Source organism: Otolemur garnettii, unplaced genomic scaffold, assembly GCF_000181295.1.
Source record: "Otolemur garnettii isolate 467f Iridium unplaced genomic scaffold, OtoGar3 scaffold00159, whole genome shotgun sequence".
Lineage (NCBI taxonomy): Eukaryota > Metazoa > Chordata > Mammalia > Primates > Galagidae > Otolemur > Otolemur garnettii.
Genome location: NW_003852554.1, coordinates 477,851 through 498,202, shown reverse-complemented (window position 1 = coordinate 498,202; position 20,352 = coordinate 477,851). Strand labels below are relative to the sequence as shown.

General features: G+C 43.3%; 1 protein-coding gene across 1 annotated transcript in view; it reads right to left on the bottom strand.

Moving 5' to 3' along the window:
• Positions 1–1,638: 1,638 nt before the first annotated feature.
• The window catches only part of ORC1 (origin recognition complex subunit 1), a 23,062-nt gene continuing 4,348 nt past the window's right edge, over positions 1,639–20,352 (bottom strand). Inside the window, exons 3-16 of the mRNA XM_012811459.1 lie at positions 19,082–19,101; positions 18,654–18,976; positions 16,031–16,387; positions 15,016–15,120; positions 14,382–14,577; positions 12,656–12,753; positions 11,690–11,791; positions 11,092–11,263; positions 10,390–10,497; positions 10,028–10,177; positions 8,396–8,515; positions 3,976–4,145; positions 3,366–3,453; positions 1,639–1,830 (exon numbers count right to left, since the gene is read on the bottom strand). Of these exons, the coding sequence (XP_012666913.1) occupies positions 1,639–1,830; positions 3,366–3,453; positions 3,976–4,145; positions 8,396–8,515; positions 10,028–10,177; positions 10,390–10,497; positions 11,092–11,263; positions 11,690–11,791; positions 12,656–12,753; positions 14,382–14,577; positions 15,016–15,120; positions 16,031–16,387; positions 18,654–18,976; positions 19,082–19,101 (2,201 nt within the window). The remainder of the gene's footprint in view (positions 1,831–3,365; positions 3,454–3,975; positions 4,146–8,395; positions 8,516–10,027; positions 10,178–10,389; positions 10,498–11,091; positions 11,264–11,689; positions 11,792–12,655; positions 12,754–14,381; positions 14,578–15,015; positions 15,121–16,030; positions 16,388–18,653; positions 18,977–19,081; positions 19,102–20,352) is intronic.

Genomic DNA, 20,352 nt, shown 5'->3' with positions numbered 1-20,352 from the left:
AAAAAAAAAAAAAAAAAAAAAAAGGTATTTCTGGCTCATAGAATTTCTTGCATTTTCCAGACCAAGTATCACCAAAGTATTTGCAAAGTATTCCACTCCCCCACTCCCATCACTGGGGCATTTGGGGTTCAGTTCCATATCATCACAGAAAGGTTTTTGGGCTCACATGCCTCTTTTGCTGTTTCCATTAAGTTGGTCATTTGTGTTTTTTATGTTATTATGGAAATCCTTAATATACTCTGATACTGATTCTTTTATGCAGTTATCTATACATGAATATATATATATACACATATATACACCCATTTTTGAACTATTTGAGAATTAGTTGTAGATATTAACACTTCACTTATAAATATTTCACCATGAATCTCCTAAGAACTGCATTTCCCTACATAATAACAAATTTCCCACCCTCACAAAATTAACACATAATAAACACTATTATCTAATACAAATACAGTTTATAATAATTGTTCATATTTCCTAATTCCAGGGGCCAATCAAAGTTTACAGGGTGGATTGAGGTTATGTCTCTGAATTCTTCAGTCTAGAATAGTTCCTTCGTGTTTTGTGGGGTTTTTTCCTTCTGTGATATTAATATTTTTTCAATGAGTAGAACAGTTGGTTTGCAGAATGTTTCTCCTTCGATTTGTATTTATCTGACAATTTTCTTATCGATAGATTTAAGCTACACATTGACGAGGTACCGTATATTTTCTGTGCCTTATAAATGTGTTGTATTTAAGATTTCTGTAATAAATGGTACCTTTAAAAAAATTAACATTTTCTAGCTATTATTGCTAGAGATTACTTATTAATATTATTTCCAGCCGTTCTTTTTTTATATGTTAAAATCTTTCATGTTGTTCAAAACTTAAAAGACACGTAATGATATATAGTGTGAAGTCTGTTAGAGGATCTAAACCCTGACCCTAGGTGGCTCCAATAGAACCAATTTCTTACATTTTCAGAGGCAACCAATAGAACTAATTTCTTACATTTTCTCCCAGAACTATTTTACATGCATACAAGTATCATATATACATAAAATTATATATATGATATGTTATCATTAAATAAATTACAGGGCTAGTAACAGAAATAAAAGTTTGAGGGAGGGCCTATGGGCCTATTGTAAAGAAGTCTGGTTTTATAATCTGACGTTTGCAATAACTTTCCAAATGCTCTGGAAAAAGCAAATTATTTAATGGACAATTTCGAAACGCATGATAGTCACTTACATTCAATAAACTTTGCTACAACAATTCCATGTGCATAGAAAAAGGGAAATCAAGCTCTTTAAAAAACAGCAGCTAGCTTGGCCCCTGTAGCTCAGCGGCTAGGGCACCAGCCACATACATTGGAGCTGGAGGGTTTGAACCCAGCCCGGGGCTGCCAAACAACAATGACAACAACAAAAATAGCCAGGCACTGTGATGGGTGCCTATAGTCCCAGCTACTTAGGAGGCTGAGGCAAGAGACTCGCTTAAGCCCAAGAGTTTGAGGTTGCTGTGAACTGTGACACCACAGCACTCTACCAAGGGCGACATAGTGAGACTCTATCTCAAAAACAAAAACAAAATAAAAACAAAATCCCCAGCAGCTGACACAGTGCTTCCTCCTGAAGCCTCTTCACTATTCTTTCAGCGCGTACAGCACATCATCCTGGTTGACGTTCAGCCGTATGCGAAGAAGCAGGTCGTTCCTGCTGGGCTCCACCAGCAGGAGGCGGCAGGAGCCCAGCTGAGAACACACAGCCATGCTCTCTGACATGGTAGGATACGGCAGCCCCTCCATTCTGCAAAGTGTCACATGCTGACTGTATATCTAGACACAAGGAAACAAAGTCCACGTTAAGAGGAAAGGCAGTCTTGAGGCTGTATCCAATCATTTATCTCTTCTTTTAAGAAAATGAGACACATGGTACTCAGGATACCAAATATCCCAGAGCATCTTTTATCTCTTCTTTTAAGAAAATGAGACACATGGTACTCAGGATACCAAATATCCCAGAGCACATCAATGGCTGCCCCAATAAAGTCACTGTTATACAAACAGTCCTGGTCTCCAGGGGCTGGGAGTTTCATAATTGCGATGTCAAAATTAAAGTCAAATTTTCCTAAACAACACTTCCTGATCAGTTAGAGTGAAAAGATGCCAAGGCAATGATCTTGGAAAAGTGTAAAGGCCTTTTATAAAGAAATAAAGGGAGGCAGGTGTACAGCTGGAAACAAATTCCTCCCTGAAGCTGAGTCAGGCAAGTCTGCAGCCGTTCTGCTAGCTCTCCATTCTACATCTTCACAAGTCTACCCCTCCGACCCCCCACCAACCCCACCAAGACTGGGAGTGTGTCAGGACGAGGGATGTTAACTAATTCAGCTCAGGAATCGCGGCAGCTGTCAGTGAACGGTACACTACAGATGTTCGGGAACTGTTCACAAACTACAGTGAAAGCTGCTCTCTGCAGAAGAGCTGTCCTGGGCTCTAGAACTGGAATGGGCAAAATGGAGAACAATTAAATGTTTATGAAAGAATGTATAACCAGCCCATAAAGAAGACGCTGAAAAGAAGATGTTCTTCTGACCTGTGTTAGTTAAAGATATCTAAAATGTACACAAATACAAACAATATACACTCAGGTACACACTCATGAACACCTTTAACAATTCTTCTTCAGCCTGGGAACGTGAGACTCAAGCAAACTACAACGGCACAAGCCCTACTGATTCCTCTTATTTGATTTACTTAAAATTAAACAGTGCTAAGACTGGGCTGTGATCGATCTTTGAACATGGCCTTGCCCCATTACAATGTAAGCTGTATTAGAGCAGTAATTATCTTGTTCATCTTAATCCATGAACGGTGTCTGGCACATAGTAGGCCCTCAAACTAACATGCAGAAACCAACTGCCAAAGTTCTGTTCTTATCCAACTCAATAAAATATCACATAAAAATAGGTGCTGGTCTGATATCCTTTCACAGAGTCAGGGTGGCACAAGACAGAGACAAACTTATACACTGATTGAAATTTTCATATATATTAAAAGCCACAGATCAGGCTCAGCGCCTATAGCTCAAGTAGCTAGGGCGCCAGCCACATACACCAGAGCTGGCAGGTTCAAATCCAGCCTGGGCCTGCCAAATGATAACAACTACAACCAAAAAATAGCCGGGTGTTGTGGTGGGTGCCTATAGTCCCAGCTACTTGGGAGGCTGAGGCAAGAGAATTGCTTAAGCCCAGGAGTTGGAGGTTGCTGTGACCTGTGACCGTACAGCATTCTACCCAGGGTGACAGCTTCAGGCTGTGTCTCCAAAAAAAAAAAAGCCACAGATCAAAACCTAGGATTTGAAAAAAGATCACCTGATGAAATGTTGCTTCCTCCAGTCCTGACTGACGGAACTCTGCAAGGATGGCTCTCAGGAAGCTCTGTTCCAGCATGGAGCAGTTTCTTAAAGGAAATGAGGAGATGTGAGTTCTTGTAACTGGATGGGCCACCGGCCCAAAGGAAAGCCAAACAAAACTTTTCTGTGTCTTTAGAGGAGAGAGAAAAAACTGGGAAATACTTTCTTCTATGTTACACGGCAAGATTTCCAATTCACGCCAATGTCTCAAACTAATACAGAAAACGCTACTTTGGAAGTAAGAGGGAACATGGCAACCACATCTAGAAATACACTGGTGTCTAAGAAACACCCACAGCCCATGTCATGAACTGAGCATACAGTGAGCGAGAACTACCTGCTCCCTTCTTGTTCCCATAGCACATTTGCTCCCTAAATGCCTGTATGCAGCAAGGCTGGATAAATGGCAAGTGTGCTCCTGTCACCCCAGGTTTGTTTCTGTCTCCTTAACTAGACTATACCCCCTAAAAAAGAACTGTATCATTAGTAAATAAATGCAGATTGAATGAGTAATCGCTTAGGAAGAGAAACACGTTTCCGTGGCCTTCTTCAGCTAGAGAGCAGCTTACTTGATAGCAGTGATGTATGATGATGAAAACATCTCATCCAGAGCTTCCATTAGGTGGGCTATTGTGACCAGGCGGGGGGCATCAGGCTTCTGGTGGGAGAGCTCACAGATCTCCGTGGCACGCCTGCAGATGTCCAGGCAGCGTCGTGCGTCTCCAGAGAGGGCTGCTACCTACAAGAGGGAATATTTTATTCCTGAGGCCATCTTAGCCCAAAAGTTCCGATAGATCCTGTGTTTAACTAAAAAGGGTGGTGGTGGACTTAAGTCTAAATGTAAGTACTAACCCCTGGCAGAGATCTGCCTCAAGGAAGCATGGGGATGATTATATCATTGCTCATGGGACTCTAATCCCCAAATCTGAACCACTGTTTTATTAGATGAATCAGACCAACCCTCAAGGCTGATGGCTCTGCTGGTGCTTCTCCTGCCTTTCCAAGTGCTCACAGGCTGAAGGGCTTCCAGGCCCCTTCTCAGGGAATCTTCTACACTGTTCCAAGCTGACTTAGAAGGCCACTTGCATTTCATTTTATCTTATTTAATTTTGAGACAGAGTTTCACTCTGTCACCCTGGGTAGAGTGCTGTGGTATCATAGCTCACAGCAACCTCAAACTCCTGGGTTTAAGTGATCCTCTTAACTCAGCCACCCAAGTAGCTAGGACTAGAGGAGCCTGCCACAACACCCAGTTAGTTTTTCTATTTTCAATAGAGATGGAGTCTTACTCTGGCTCAGGCTGGTATCAAGCTCCTGAGCTCGGGCAATCTACCTGATTTGGCCTACCAGAGTACTAGGATAACAGGTGTGGCCACCACACCCGGCCACCACTTACATTTTAAGTCTCAAAAAAGGAATTCTTAGACACTGCAACCTGCAAGGATCTCAATATCTGAGTTCCCAATACTTACCAATAATCTCTAGCATTCGCCTGACTACCATCATATTGTCTGACAACATCCCCAAAATGATCACATCCTTCTGAAATGCATGGTACACAACACACCAAGACATTAAAAGTAGTCACCTCTGGGAAGTGGGATTACAGGCGATTTAAAATGTTTTGTGTATTATTTCCGTTTCTTGAATTCAAATTTACAATATTTAAAACAAAAAATCACTTTTAAGTAACCCAAAACAGTCATCAGCGTATATTCATCCCTTGCTCTACCCACCCACGTTGACCGGGTAAAGATGCTCCATACACCTGCCTCATCCCTTCTCTTCCCTCCTATACCTGCCCCACATCCTGGTGAAGCAGCACCCACTAGTGGTGAGTGGGGCTGCTGCAGGGTCCCTAGCCCAAAGTGAAAGGGGAACCCTAAGGAAGCAAGAAAATAGCCAAAACTGTCTTACCCTGAGGGTATCCATGAACCTTGGGGAACCTAAGCATCCTTTCTGAGACAAAAAGAACAAGTCAGAGCCCACCCAACATGGAGTCTAACAGATGACTTCCTCTATGCTACCAGGGTGAATGAAACCCATCCCACAGAAAGGATGGCAAGAAAAATTGCCAGTTTTTGGCCGGGCATGGTGGTTCCCGCCTGTAATCCTAGCACTCTGGGAGGCCGAGGCCAGTGGATTGCTGGCGCTCACAAGTTTGAGACCAACCTGAGCAAAAGTGAGACCCCGTCTCTACTAAAAAACAGAAAATCTGAGGCTTAAGCCCAACTATGAGCTATGACGCCACAGCACTCTACCCAAGGAGACAGCTTGAGACTTTTGTCTTAAAAACAAAGGAAAAAAACAAAAAACCAAGACCCTAAAAAGAAGAGAAGCAACAGGAAAGGAGTAAACAACGTAATTCTGCAAAGGAGAAGAGGGAGAAGAACAGTGGTTGACGCAGCAGACTGGAAAAAGCCAGACCCTAACCTCAGCAGCCAGTGGTGAGGAGTCCAAGGACACTAAAAATTTCAGACTGTTCAGGAGTTAGTGACGCTGGAATGGACGTAAGAGGGGGATTTTGGGCTAACATAAGGAAGATTAAGGTCAAAAGTTAAGGGAAGTTGACAAAGTTAAGAAACTAACTCTAAGATGTCCTAGATGAGGAATCAACAAACTACGGTCCACAGACCATTTTTATAAATAAAGTTTTCTCAGAACACACCTATGCTCATTCATTTACATATTGTCTAGCGCTGCTTTTGAGATGTAAAGGCAAAGTACTACCTGGCCCTCCACAGAAAAAGTTTGCTGATCCTTGTCTTAAATCCTTCCCCCATTTCACGCTGTTGGGTGAACAACAGGCCCTCCCTTCAGGGGGTTCTCTGAGAAAATTGTAGGCCTTGCTATTTGGACTATTCCCATAAAACTCTCTGTCCTGGAGATTATCCCTCTCCTACTAAGGCAGAAGATCAGTGATTCATTCTTAAACTAGGATAAACAAAGACTCTCTGTACTTATAGACATTAGGTCAGTATATATGAAATGTCTGAGTTCAGACTGAAGGCTTGATTTATTATATCTCAAACAAGTCGTAGTACAATTATTCAAAGCACGTGCCTAAGCTATTAACACACTTTTGCTGTCTTAATGGTAGCTTGCATATGCCAGCAGCAAAGAAGCCTGGAGAGTGAGTGGTAATGAAATTGCAAAAGTATTTCCCACAGCTTGTTGAGAATTGAATATTTTTCCTTGCAAGAAAGGGGCCAAAGCCCAGAAGAAGTGTAGTGACGTGGTGCAAGGTCTGGCGAATACAGCGGATGACAGAGAATTTTCAAGTCCAGCTCCTGTAGTCTGCACAGTGTTGTTTGTGCGACGTGTGGAAGAGAGTTTATTATCTTGGAAGAGGACCTGCCTGTCTCTACTGACCAGTCTCAGATGCTTCATCACAAGCATCCTCATCATTTCATCCGATTGGATGCAGTGGACATCCACTGTAATCAACTGATCATGCTTCATGAGGCTGTAGTGGATGATACCAGTGCTGGACAATCAAACAGACACTATTAGCTTTTTCTATGAATTTTCAGTTTTGGACTGTTTCAGCACTTCATCTTTATCCAACCATTGTGCCAAATGCTTGCAATTGTCAAAAAGAATCCTTTTTTTTTTTTTTTGAGACAGAGCCTCAAGCTGTCCCCTGGGTAGTGCCGTGGCATCACAGCTCATAGCAACCTCCAACTCCTGGGCTCAAGCGAGTCTCCTGCCTCAGCCTCTCAAGTAGCTGGGACCACAGGCGCCTGCCACAATGCCTAGATATTTTTTCTTTTGGTTGCAGCCGTCATTGTTGTCTGGCGGGCCCGGGCTGGATTTGAACCCACCACCTTAGGTGTATGTGGCTGGCGCCTTAGCCACTTGAGCCACAGGCACCGAACCAAGAATCTATTTTTCATCACACATAACAATACAGTATAGAAATGGTTTGCCTCTATGTTTGGACAGTAAAGAAAGGCAAGCTTTGAGGCAATTTCCCTTCCGATGGTAACTTAATTCACAGGGAACCCATTTATCCAATTTCTTTACCTTGCTGATTTGTTTAAATGGTCCAATATTGTTTTGACTAGAAATATGGTTTGACTAGAAACATCAAACCTTGTTAATTCTCATGCAGGTTGAGATGGATTCATTTCCACTACAGTTTTCAATGTTGGTCTCAGGTTGCCCATGTGGCTCATTTTCCAGACTAAAATCACCAGAATGGAACTTTTCAAACCATCAATGTACCATTTGTTCATTAGCTACATCCTTCCCAAACACTCCTTGATATTTCAAGCTGTCTGCGTTGCATTGGTTCCACAATGGAACTTGTATTCAAAAACAACATGAAGTTTTGACTTATCCATGGTTTCACAAAAATTGCTCTAAAAAATTTTTAAGGATAATCACGGGCCAAAATATGCATTTGAAACAGTAAGGATGTGCTGTTAATAAAATAAAACAAGACCCTGATGAAGACAGACAAATGGCTAACAAACATTTAAAAAAATGTTCATCATTACTGATCATCAAAAAATGCAACTCAAAACCATGCTGAGATAACACTCATAGACAGTGACAATAGCCCACGTCACAAAGTCTCAAAGCTGCAGATGCTGGCGTGCTTGTGGAGAGAAGGGAACTTTACACTGTTTGTGGGACTGTAAACTAATACAATCTCTTTGGAAATAAGTATGGAGAATCCTCAAAGAACTAAAATTCAACCTCCCATTTGATCCTGCAATCCCATTACCAGGCATCTACCCAGAAGGAAAAAATTCATTTTATCATGAGGACATCTGCACTAGACTATCACAGCTGAATTTATAATCGCCAAAATGTGGAAACAATCTTAATGCCCACCAAAACAGACATTTCTTACTTAATAACCTAGTATCACTGGAGGTAAGGAGGTGAGCACCCACAATGGCCTCAAACCTAGCAAGTACTTAGCAAAGACTTGCTGACTGGTTTGTGGGTGGTGCTAGGAGTTCCCTGAAGATGACTTACCTTCCTGGCTACCAACTGGATGGCATCATCCTCAAAGGCCTTTAAATGTTTGAGCCGGGACACCAGGATCTGCTGCAGCTGGCTGTGAGTATAGGGCTGGAAGGACATCCTGGTAAGACCCTGGGGAGCGAGAATGACAGAGGAGCAAGACCACTGAGTGCCCAGCAGTTATCTAGGTGGAAACTCACCCTTTGAGCCCTCAGACCTGCTTCCCCAGTCCCATAAAATGATTTACACATTTCATCGCAAGACTACCACTGTTTTCAGCTATTGTCATCACTGACAACGACCAGTGGTATCCTCTAAGGCAGTGGTTCCCAAACTATGTTTTATTTCATTTACAAAACTTTCATTCTATCAGAGTCATTTAGAAATCGATAGAAGCAGGGTGGTCTCATTAAAGTGGGCAGGAGGATATTAGTGTCTATGCCAGGCGTCCTCAAACTTTGGCCCGCGGCCACATGCAGCCCATCTAGGACATTTATCCAGCCTGCCAGGTGTTTTTGCCGCCACTGCCTGTCTTGCTTAGCAGCCGACTCATCCCAGGGCCCGCAATCTGGCCCTCCAACGGTCTGACGGACAGTAAACTGGCCCCCTGTTCACTGCTCTACTCTAAGTACCTGAGGCAGGTTGTACGAGCTTAAAACATTTTTATTATGATGTTTTAAATTTGTGATCGACCATTGACAGTGGTCTCACTGTCACCCAAGCTGGAGTATAGCAATAAGATCATAGCTCACCCAAACTTGTGGGCTCAAGAGATCCTCTCACCTCAGCCTCCCAAATGCTGAGATTACAGGTGTAAGCCATGTGCATTTGTTAAACATTTTAAAAATAATTAAAGGCCAGACACGGTGACTCACATCTGTAATCCTAGCACTGGGAGTCCAAGGCAGGTGGATTGCCTAAGCTCAGAAGTCTGAAACCAGCCAGAGCAAGAGTGAGACCTCATGTCTAAAAAATAGATGGGCATTGTGCCAAGCTCCTGTAGGTCCAGTTACTGAAGAGGCTGAGGCGAGAATCACTTGAGCCCAAGAGTTACTGTGAGCTATGAAGACAGGAGACTCTACCAAGAGTGACAAATGAAGACTCTGTCTCCAAAAAGTAAATAAATAAACCTCCAGGGCTTGGCACAACCAGTTTAAAAGTGCACTGGCAGAGAACACCAAAAAGATACAATGTTTGCAGGAAGTCAGGCATATTTCATTCCAACATAGAAATTATAAGCATTTCAGAAATCACATTTCTTTCTTTCTTTTTTTTTAAAGACAGAGGCTTATTATGTCGCTGTCAGTAGAGTGCCATGGCATCGCAGCTCACAGCAACCTCAAACTCTTGGGCTTAGGCGATTCTCTTACCTCAGCCTCCCAAGTAGCTGGGACTACAGGCACCCGCCACAACACTCGGCTACTTTTTGTCGTAGTTGTCGTTGTTTGGCAGGCCTGGGCTGGGTTCGACCCACCAGCTCTGGTATATGGCCGATGCCCTAGCCACTGAGCTACAGGTGCCAAGCCAGAAATCACATTTCTTAACCTCCCCATTTATTTTGTTCTCTACGTCTTCATTTTTGCAGACTCATTGGCTCAGTTTATAGATCTATTAGAAGAGCTTGAGAACTGCCCTTGAACCTACCAGTCGGCTTGACACCCGGTTCATCATGATTCGCTCTGGCAGGTCCATTGTGTTGGCAATGGTCAGAATCACCAGCCGGGCCTCCTTGTGAGTGGGCCAATCGAAGAGATTGTACATTACATCTTGTTTGTGAGTCCACAGGAGGTCAAGCTTCCAGGGAAAATAAGAGATGCGGAGTCAGAGCATGAGCTGGGGCTCCAGAATGAAGACCTACATCCAGGTCACAGCACCAAGGCAAGGCAATCAACCAGGGATGGCACGGATGAAAACAGAAGGAAGCCGGGACTCTCCCGCTCAAGACTCTTTCTGAACTTCATCACACACCGCCCCACTTCTCTTCCAGCCCTCCATGGGCGACTCACCTCGTCCACAAGCAGCACTGTAGTCTCCTGAGGGGACCCTTGAGTGCGGAATCGCTTTGCCAGGATTTCTGCCGCGTGGTTAGCCGTTGCCTTCTGGCCTGTTAGCTTCTGCATCAAGGGAAAAACAGTTGTGGTCAACAGTAAGGATTTTACTCCCCTGGGCTTAATAGTTAAACCTATACATGGAAGAAGCTATTTAGTCCAGGGAATTCCGTATCCTACATTCTACTTCTACTCTAGTCTTAACCTGCAAAGATACAAAGCACCAAAAGGAGGTAAAGAAAGTGCATTTGAAATGCAACTGAGTCAAAAGCTGGGTCTCGACTATCCCTGCCCTCAAAATCACCATTAGATAATTCTACCTGCTCCGGGACAATAGCCAAGGAATGAAAGAGCAGGGTTCAGACTCTGGCCTGCTGCCGGCCCCGTCTCCTTTGTGGTCACACTGCCAGCCATGAGCCCATGGTTTTTCCCTTGTTGGCAGGTACCCGCTTCCAGCCAGCCACCCCCTATCCAGCCCCTGGGCTTTAGGGTCCTTTAGGGTAAGAATGGCATTTTCTTGCCCTTGCCACCTCTATACGAAGGACTAAACCTGGTATATCATAGACATGTGAGATACACACAAAATTAAGTAAGCTTTTCCCTTTTCATGTGGCATCAAGAAACTGTATTTTTCCAAATAGCCTGAATGGGTTCACTAACCTCCAAGATCTGCACGTAGACTTGGTGGGGCTCTGTGAGCTTCATGCCATTGACCTCAATGAACCGAAATGAAGGAACATTACGTGTTTGGGCTGCCTGCTGCAAGCAACGGATCACCTCATGCACAGTGGCAGTCTTCCCTGTCCCAGGGACACCAGAGATATACATGCACCTAGAGCAAGAAAGGGAAACCTGTGGGCTTGGGCTGTGCCAGCCACCCCACCCTGTCGTCAGTTATGTGGGAACATAAACTGATGGAAGGACCAAGACGCCTGAAATCGGGGGTGGGACCAGCCTCAGGAGCTGGTAAAAGGAGGACCTGTTTATAGAATCATTCATTCCACTAGCAACGCTGTGTACAAACCACCTACCCATCAAGGCCGGTTTCATTTTTTTCCTGAAAGGCAGAATTTCTATTCCTATAGAATTACTTTGACAACAAAAGCTGCTTCAGAAGCTTTCGGCTTGGTCCACAATGACTTTGTCTACGTTGCTGATACTGGGAGATCCCGTCCGATTGAACCGTATGTAACACCTGAGGCGGCTGCCGGCAGAGACCTTCTTCCCCAGCCACCCTGCCTGTCTCAGCATCACTCACCCTCCTGTATGGTCAAGGAGTTTGCTCTCCACAAAGTTGTAGATGTCTTGGAATTCCTGTTCTCGACAGGGTAGAGACTCAGGTACGGCAGAAACATGCAGCCTACAGTTGGTGGTAAACGGGGGAAAGGGGAGACTTTCAATAAATCTGAGTTTATTGAGTAGGGGACTTTCATCTACTCAATAATTAATGGAAAAGACTTGTCTACTGTTTCTACACAAAAACTCAAATGCAAAGGAAAACCTTCCTTCTCCAATCTCTCTAGTTGGCCTCATAATCTCTTTCTCCACCCAAATCATGTGAGTGGACCTCATCCCACAGGAGACTGACTCCACTTGATTTCTGGCAGGATCTAGACACATTCATTTTGAAAAATTTCCAAATGGTTCAAAAGGGCACCATAACCAAGAGGCACTGTCCCAATTAACTACCTGCCATCCCAGAGAAAATGACGGCTGCAGACTAGCGGGTCTTTCCATCCAGGGCTGCCTATCCACATTGGCTCACCCAGATACCACTTGAGAGGTTTCCTTTCTCTCTCTTTTTTTTTTTTTTTTTTTTTTGAGACAGTCTCACTGGGTGGAGTGCCATGGCATCATCATAGCTCACAGCAACCTCAAACTCTTGGGCTCAAGTGATCCTCTTGTGCCACCCTCCCAAGTAGCTAAAACTACAGGTCCCCGCCATGATGCCCAGCTAGTTTTTCTATTTTTTGTAGAGACAGGGGTCTCACTCTTGCTCAGGTTGGTCTTGAACTCCTGACTGAAGTGATCTAATCAGCTTGGCCTCTCAGAGGGCTAGGATTGCAGGTGTGAGCCACCTCGCCTACACAAGAGGTTTCTCTTTTTTCTCTTTTCTAAACGCATGTATTCCTTTTACTCTGTACCTTATTGGGTGTATTAGTGACTGCTAACTACTCCCGTCTCACGCGAGCCCTATCTGAAAGGGGCCCAAGAGCAGCATTACCTCAGCCGGGCCTCCTCCAGCGCGCTGCTGGGCTGCCGGGCAGCCAGCTTTCGGCTGCGAATCTGAGGAGTAGCATGACGTGGTGTTCTAGGCTTGGGCTATACTCAAAAACAGAGAACTTATTACAAAAGGAAAAACAAAGCAAAACACCAGGACACACCAGCAAATGTGATTCATGCTGATCTCATAAAAGGAAGGGGGATGGTAAAGTCCTCTTCGTTCCCTCCCATGTAAAGTCCCACGAGTCCCCCTCTCCTGCCACATGTTACACATAGACTTTGTTCATAGTCCAAAGATGATTTCTTTTTTCTAATGTACCCACAGTATCATAATGGCAATCTGAAGAAAGAATAAAAGTATGGATTGAATATTATTTAAAAGTAAAATATCTTAAAAGACAAATTATTACGAAACCCAATACAGAGTACAAGAGAAGGCATAAACTGGGGCTCGATTCATCAGACCTTTCCGGAGGTTTATTTGGAAGTACGGCCAAGCTTTAGTCCAGGAGCACCACAGTCCGTGACAGAGTACTTGGAGAAACCTCGCACCCCTTCCGTGGGGCCCTTCCCTCCCCCTCCCCTCTGCGTCCTGCCTGCCAGAGGGTGATCATCTCTCTACCTCTACCTCAGGCAGAAAGCACTTAGACCCTATCTGTTTAAAAGGTTTTATACAGTTTAGGAGAAAATGAGAAGGGAATAACAAAGGCTTGCTGAAAAGAGACCAAGAAACTGAGGGACCTAGGACCCATTTTATTCAGCTGATAGTACCCTAACCCTATATCCCTTCTTCTGGGTAAGGACCAGGAAATGCAATCAAACCAGGACAAGAGTGACTTCTTGCATATTTCAGGACCTCCAGGTAAGATGGCTTCTGGTCTGAAAGGCATCTATTCATTGGATTCCCTTCCCTAGAGGTTTTCCTTTGACTTCAACCCAAGCCCAGTCACATCTTCATATAGAGAAATGGACATCAGCTTTACGAAATATCTTCTAATTAAGCATTTCTAAACTATATTCTGAAGAACAAGATGCTACTTCCATTTAACTGTTTAATTCTAAAATTTCTAATATATTTGAACATGAGAAGACCCTTTTTTCTTAATACCTTTTAATGTTCTGCTAAAATTACACAGGAAGCAGAAAAGATGTCCATTCACCTCTTACTCCCATCTTGCTGTTACACAATTTTACCAAATACCCAAGTAGAAATCTCAGTTTCTTTGGTGTATCAGGCGGGACTATAAAGCCAACACTAAGGGGCGGCACCTGGGGATTAAGGAGTAGGGGGCCGGCCTCATATACCAGAGATGGCGGGTTCAAACCCGGCCCCAGCCAAAAACTGCAAAAAAAAAAAAAAACACACTATGGCTTGGCAGTCCTGGACTGAGCACCCACAGAATTCTTAGCATAAACAAAGTACTCGGCCAGTGCTCTTTGTAAGAAATGGAAAGAGGACTCAGTTTACTTCTCTCAGGAAGTCGGGCCCTTGGCCATTTGATTCTGAACCTTAAAAGGAACTTGAACTCAAAACCTACTCTCTACTGGATTCAGTCTGTCCTGCCATTCATTTAGGTCCCTTCCTCATGAATATTCCAAGAGGAAAAGGTTTAACTCTAACAGACCTATGCTCAGAATTCTGCTGTTGCTAATGGAGCGACCTCATTCTCAACTTTTAGGCTGCGAGGGATGCCTCGCTGGAACATAAACCTAAGAAAGAACCTTACGGTTTTCTTCGGCGTCTTGGAGGGGGTCTGTAAGGATGACTTCAGGGAAGAGTGGAGGTTCTTAGATGTACTTCTGGGTGTCCTCCTTGGATGGGGTGGCGTGGAAGCCTCTTCTTCCTCATTGCTCGAGTCTGAAATCTCTGCTGCTGGCAGGAACTCTTCCTCTTCTTTGTCACTTTTATCATTACCTAGAAACCTGAATGGTGGGGACATATGTTCTGATATTGAGCGTTCAACTCTAAATTGGTGTCGCTCTTGTGACCAGGCAATGCAGGTGCTTGATAGAGACACCCTGCCCTGGTGGTATTTATATTATCTCATTTAACCCTGCCATAACTTACATGTTATTACTATTTATGAATGAGGAATTCAAAATTCTTGCCCCACCCCCCCAACTGGTCTTGTTAGGCACAATGATCAGGGGATGCAGGAGCCACCTAAGCCCAGGTCCCTTTCAAACTAAGACATTTATGTGAAACTTAAAATAATTCCAGATATAAAGTAAAGTAAAAGGCTAAGTAAAAGGTAAAGTTCTAAAGATTGGCAAATAACAATATAAGAAGCTTCAAGGGATAAGATTATAGATTTGACACATGGCAATGATGTTTTTCTGCCTGACACGGAGCAGACTTACCGAAGCTGCTGTCTAATCCGATTCAAAGTCAAGAGAGAACTCTTTCTGCAAGTACGACGGGGAGTAGAGGTAGCTTCATTCTGAGATTCTTGTTGTTTTGTACCCCTGCAAGATATCACAGTGAGGTTACAGGAAGGAGTTTCGAACACCAGGAAACCACGGCAGATACTCGAAGGTAGTTAGGTGGCTTGAATTGCTCTGATTCTTTTTATAGCTACTTTAGAAAGAGCCAATCACACTTTGCTAAAAATTTTACAATCGAAGTTTGACTCAAACTGAGAAAACAAAGTTTGCCTAAAACTTATTATTTAAATCAGACTCACCATCTCTCCAGCTTAGACACCAGGATATACTAATCCCAGGCAAAGGTTCTTTTCTTTTTGTTTCTGACGTATTTACAAACGTGCTATACACCCAGGCTCAAGGCCGAGTAGAAACGCAGCTATATAGTCAACACAAAGCACTTACTGAGCAATTGATAACCAGCCAGGTGCTGAAGTTTGTAGACAGCAAACACTAAAATGTGTAATTTCTGGCTTGTCACATTTTACATGTATAGCCCATTATCTACAAACATCATCTAGTGCCAAATTGCAAAGTTTATTCTAGGTGCATTATCTTGTACTGTATGTATTTGAGAATAGTTTCCAGTTTAAAAAAAAAAAAACTGACTTAAAAAACAATTGTTAAAATGTGGCAAAGAGCCATGGCAACTAATGAAATCCTGAACTGCAAAGCAACATGTGCTTGGTAAATTATCTTCTAGAGCAGTGATTCCCCAAATGACACTTGGGTATGTCAGAATCATCCTAAGAGAATTTCAAAATACAGACTCCTGCGCCCAATGCTTGGAGCATGACTCACTATGTTTGGGAAGAAGCCTAGAAATCTGTATTTTGGAAAAGCTCTTCAGGGATTCTACAACATAGGTTTTCCACCTACTGTTCTAATTGTTTTGACATTTAACATTCTGTGAAGGATTCCGATGTGCTCCGTGGGTAATGTCTCTGGTCACCTCTTTTTGATTACTGGCTTCAGGATGATGGAAGGCACCTCTGAGGATCTCCATCCCCCGCTGACAGGGTTAAGTGTTGTGTCCCCACTAACTTCTGTGGTTTCCAAAGCTGAGATTCGGGTTCTCAGGATCATGTGATGTTCGGGTAAGGCCTTCTTGTCATCTTTAGTACCAAAGAGTCGAATCTTTCCACTTTTCTCTGGGGCTTTCCGAACTGGAGATAAGGTTTGAAGTTTATCAGGCTGGGACCTCTTAGAAGGTGAAGTGATCTCAGAGAGGGCCATTTTCCGTTTACTCACTCCCAGAGAACCTGAGGAGGCACATGAAGTCTGCTGCGACATCCTCGTGTTAGGTGTCCTAGGGAAACCTAAGCCCAAGAGAAATCACAAAGACAATGGATCCATTTTTTACTTAGCAATAACCCCCTAACCCCACTATAGCCAAATTCATGCACTGAATTATACCAAGAAACGAAGCATCCATAGTTTAAACTATCCCATGTTTTCTTTTTCCAGGCTAGGTGGCTCTAATCATTTTTCATCTCTCTCCTAAATTTGATCAGTGACTTTCGTAGTTAGAACCATAAGTCATCTTGTATGTCAGTTTTTGCGGATATTTGGCAATTAGTTTTCCTTGAAATAATCTACCAGAGTAGTGGTCCTCAACAACCCAGGGTGATACTACATACCCTCCACCCTAACTCAAAAGTATTTGAAGAAATTTATAATAATGATGTTATCAAGTAACATGACCTAGATCTTTCTTAACCCAGATTATATCAGCTAATAGAGAGAAGAGGGATTCCTGGAGGCAATTTCTGGGTTCTATGAATACACAAAACTGTGTGGATTTGCTCTTCCCTCACTAGTATCACAGGTACCAAGGACCCCAGCCTTTCACTCATAGATATCAACTGAGCTGTTAAAATGGCAAGGCGTGTGCCAGGCACTTAAAGGAGACCAAAGTAGAATGGAGGCAGGTGGATTGCTTGAGACCAGCCTGATCAACAGTGAGATCCCTTCTCTACTAAAAATAGAAAAACTGAGGCAAGAGGTTCACTTGAGCCCAGGAGCTAGAGGTTGCTGTGAGCTATAATGACTCTCACAGCATTCTACCTAGGGCGATAGCTTGAGACTACCTCCAAAAAAACCAAAAAAAAAAAAGGAGAATGAAATTTAATCCTGGTTCCCACATACAGACACTCTTGTTTAACAGGAGAGATGACAAACATGAGTGTGTTTTTTGTTTGTTTTGTTTTGTTTCTGAGACAGAGTCTCACTTTTTGGCCCTGGTAAAGTACCGTGGCGTCACAGCTCACAGCAACCTCATACTCTTGGGCCCAAGTGATTCTCTTGTCTCAGCCTCCCAAGTAGCTGGGATAATAAGTGGCGGCCACAATGCCCAGCTATTTTTAGAGGAAGGGTCTCACTCTTGCTCAGGCTGGTCTCCAACTTGTGAGCTCAAGCAATCAACCTGTTTTGGCCTCCCGGAGTGCTGAGATTACAGGTGTGAGCCTCCATGCCCAGCCCCCCACAAGAGTATTTTTAATACAAAGTAAAATCATTGCCCTAAAGCACCTAAGCGCTAATGAAGATATATTGAGACAGACCTTGAAAGAAAGGTAAAATCTGAACAGAGTTGAAGGAGGAGAGGGGACATGTGAGGAGATAAAGGAGAGGCAGAGCTCACTTTAGCCTCAGCACGTGGTATGTGGGGAACAGCTGCTATTAAGGCTAGAAGAGTTACCTAGTGCTGTGTGTGAATTGTTACAGAGGCTCTATTCATAATCACCCCAAACTGGAAACAAGCATATCCTTAAACTGGGAACCTACAGAATGGTAAATTCACACAAGGGAATACTACTCAGCAATAAAAAAGGAACACATTACCAGTGTATGTGACAACATGGATGACTCTCATATAACAAGCATTGGCAAGGATATGGAGAAATTAAGAGTTCTTGTGCACTGCTGCTGGGAAGGCAAAATGATGCAGCTAGTATGCAAAGCAGTCAGTCTAGCAAGTCCCTAAAAATTAAAATAGAATTATCATGCAATTCAATTTATGAGCGTGTATTCAAAAGAAATAGAAGCAGAATCTCCAAGAGATGTTTGTTGCACCTCCGTTCATAGCAGCATTATTTGCAATAACCAAAAGCATCCGTGAACAGAAAAACAGACACACAAAATGTGACAGACGCATAGGATGGAATATGCAGCCTTAAAAAAGAAGGAAATTCTGATAGACGCTACAATATGGATGAACTTTGAGGACATGGTAAATGGAATAACCCAGTCACCAAAGGACAAATACGGAATGATTCCACTTATATGAATTACCTAGAGTAGTCAAATTCTTCTAGAATGGTAGTTTCCAGAGGCTGGGGAAAGAGGGGAATAGGGAATAATTATAAGATTTGGAAGATGATAGTGATGGCTGCATAATGATGTGAATGTACTTAATGTCAAACTGAAAATGATAAAGTTTAAGTTATGTGTATTTCAACTTATGTCTAATCAGGACTGGGCCCACTGCTGCACTATAACTCAACGCTGTCATGTGAATTAATATTTTGGTCACTGGTTTTTAACCCCAATAATGTGAACTGTGACCCATTCCACACTTACTGCCCAGCTCCAGCCTCTTCCGTGCCCTTGGGGTGACAGGATGGGTGGGAGTTTGCCGAGACTTGGCGGCGGAGTGCTTTGATTCAATCCTGGTGACCACACGTTCTGCTGGGGTGCAAGAAGGACTTTCTAGGCAATGAGGCTTGGTTCTCACACGCTTCTGGCACTTGGAGCTCCCTTCCGGTAGTTTTCCCAACTCCGCAAATAGTTTCGGGGAGAGTGGCCTGAATTTCTCTTTATTCCAGGATAGTTTCACAAAGAATATCTTCTCATTTTCCAGATCTGTAGGTACCACTTCATCTGGGGCTAAAGCTACTACCTGAATTTAGAAAGTTTAGGCAAATAAATAGGAGATGAGGCCCAAAGAACCAAGGACTATTACATCAGAGCTGTGATGAAAAACCATTTCAGACGACATCTGTACCGGGAACGTTACTTTTCCAACTAATGAGACACACACATGACATAGCATATTGACAGAAAAACACACAATAGTTACCATTTACTGAGTACTTGTTAATTTAATCATCAACGGCTTTAAAGACATTAGATTATTTGTTTCATTTTTTTAACTTATTGGCTGGCTTCGCCTCTTGACTCCTATTACTCTAGTTCAAGCACACATCATCTCGCTCCTAGATTATGCCCACCGACTCCTCCTTGCTGACATTCACATCCTACGTAACTTTCCTTGCCAGCTCATTTTACTCACCAATGTCAAATTTTCCCATAAATGTTTCTTCTAAACATGTTCCCCCTCACGCTATAGTCACTATGGCCTCCACCGTAGCAAGTTCAAATTACTTATACAAGTTTTTCAATGCCTTCTAAAATTCGGCCCCGTTTTTCCTACAAAGGGCTCAGTACTCCTCAAATGGCCCTGACATGGTCCTGCTCATTCCCTCTATCCTGCTCCTACCTAGCAGACACCCTTCCACGTCCTGTTCCTTTAACTTTTGCACCTGCCTTTCACTCCTTCAGTCATTTAACTCAGAGAGAAATTACTATAGTCTCACTAGACCAAAGTCTCTCTGCCCTACCATTAAACCAATCATCTAATCACCACACAACCACATTTCACATCACAATCTAGTCCCATTTGGGGGGCCTGAAGTAGTTCTACATATTTAGTTGGTGAACCTGTGTCTCTCACTTTAGCCTGTAAACCAGCAGCTTATTAATACCTGACCTTTTTTTTTCTTTTGGCAGTTTTTGGCCAGGGCTGGGTTTGAACCCACCACCTCCGGCATATGGGCCAGCACCCTACTCCTTTGAGCCACAGGCACTGCACAATACCTGACTTATTATAAAATGGCATAACACAAATTTGCCTGTACAAATTAGCACTCTTTGTACCGATTTACTCAAGGGGAAGCCATCATTTAAGCCAGCACATTCAGCCTCACAATGCTTCATGCCTGCCATAACCACAACTAAATATAAGTTCTCACTGAGATACATTTACTAATTCCTGCTCATCTTTCAGGTTAACAATCTTCATGCCACTTCCTGCAGGAGGCTCCTAACACAGGGTTTGTGCTCTCAAGAAATATTTGTGAAGGCTCGGCACCTATAGCTCAGCTGCTAGGGCACCAGCTATATATATATATGTATATATATATAGGGGCTGGCAGGATCAAACCCAGCCTGGACCTGCTAAACAATGACAACTACAACAACAACAACAAAAAAAAA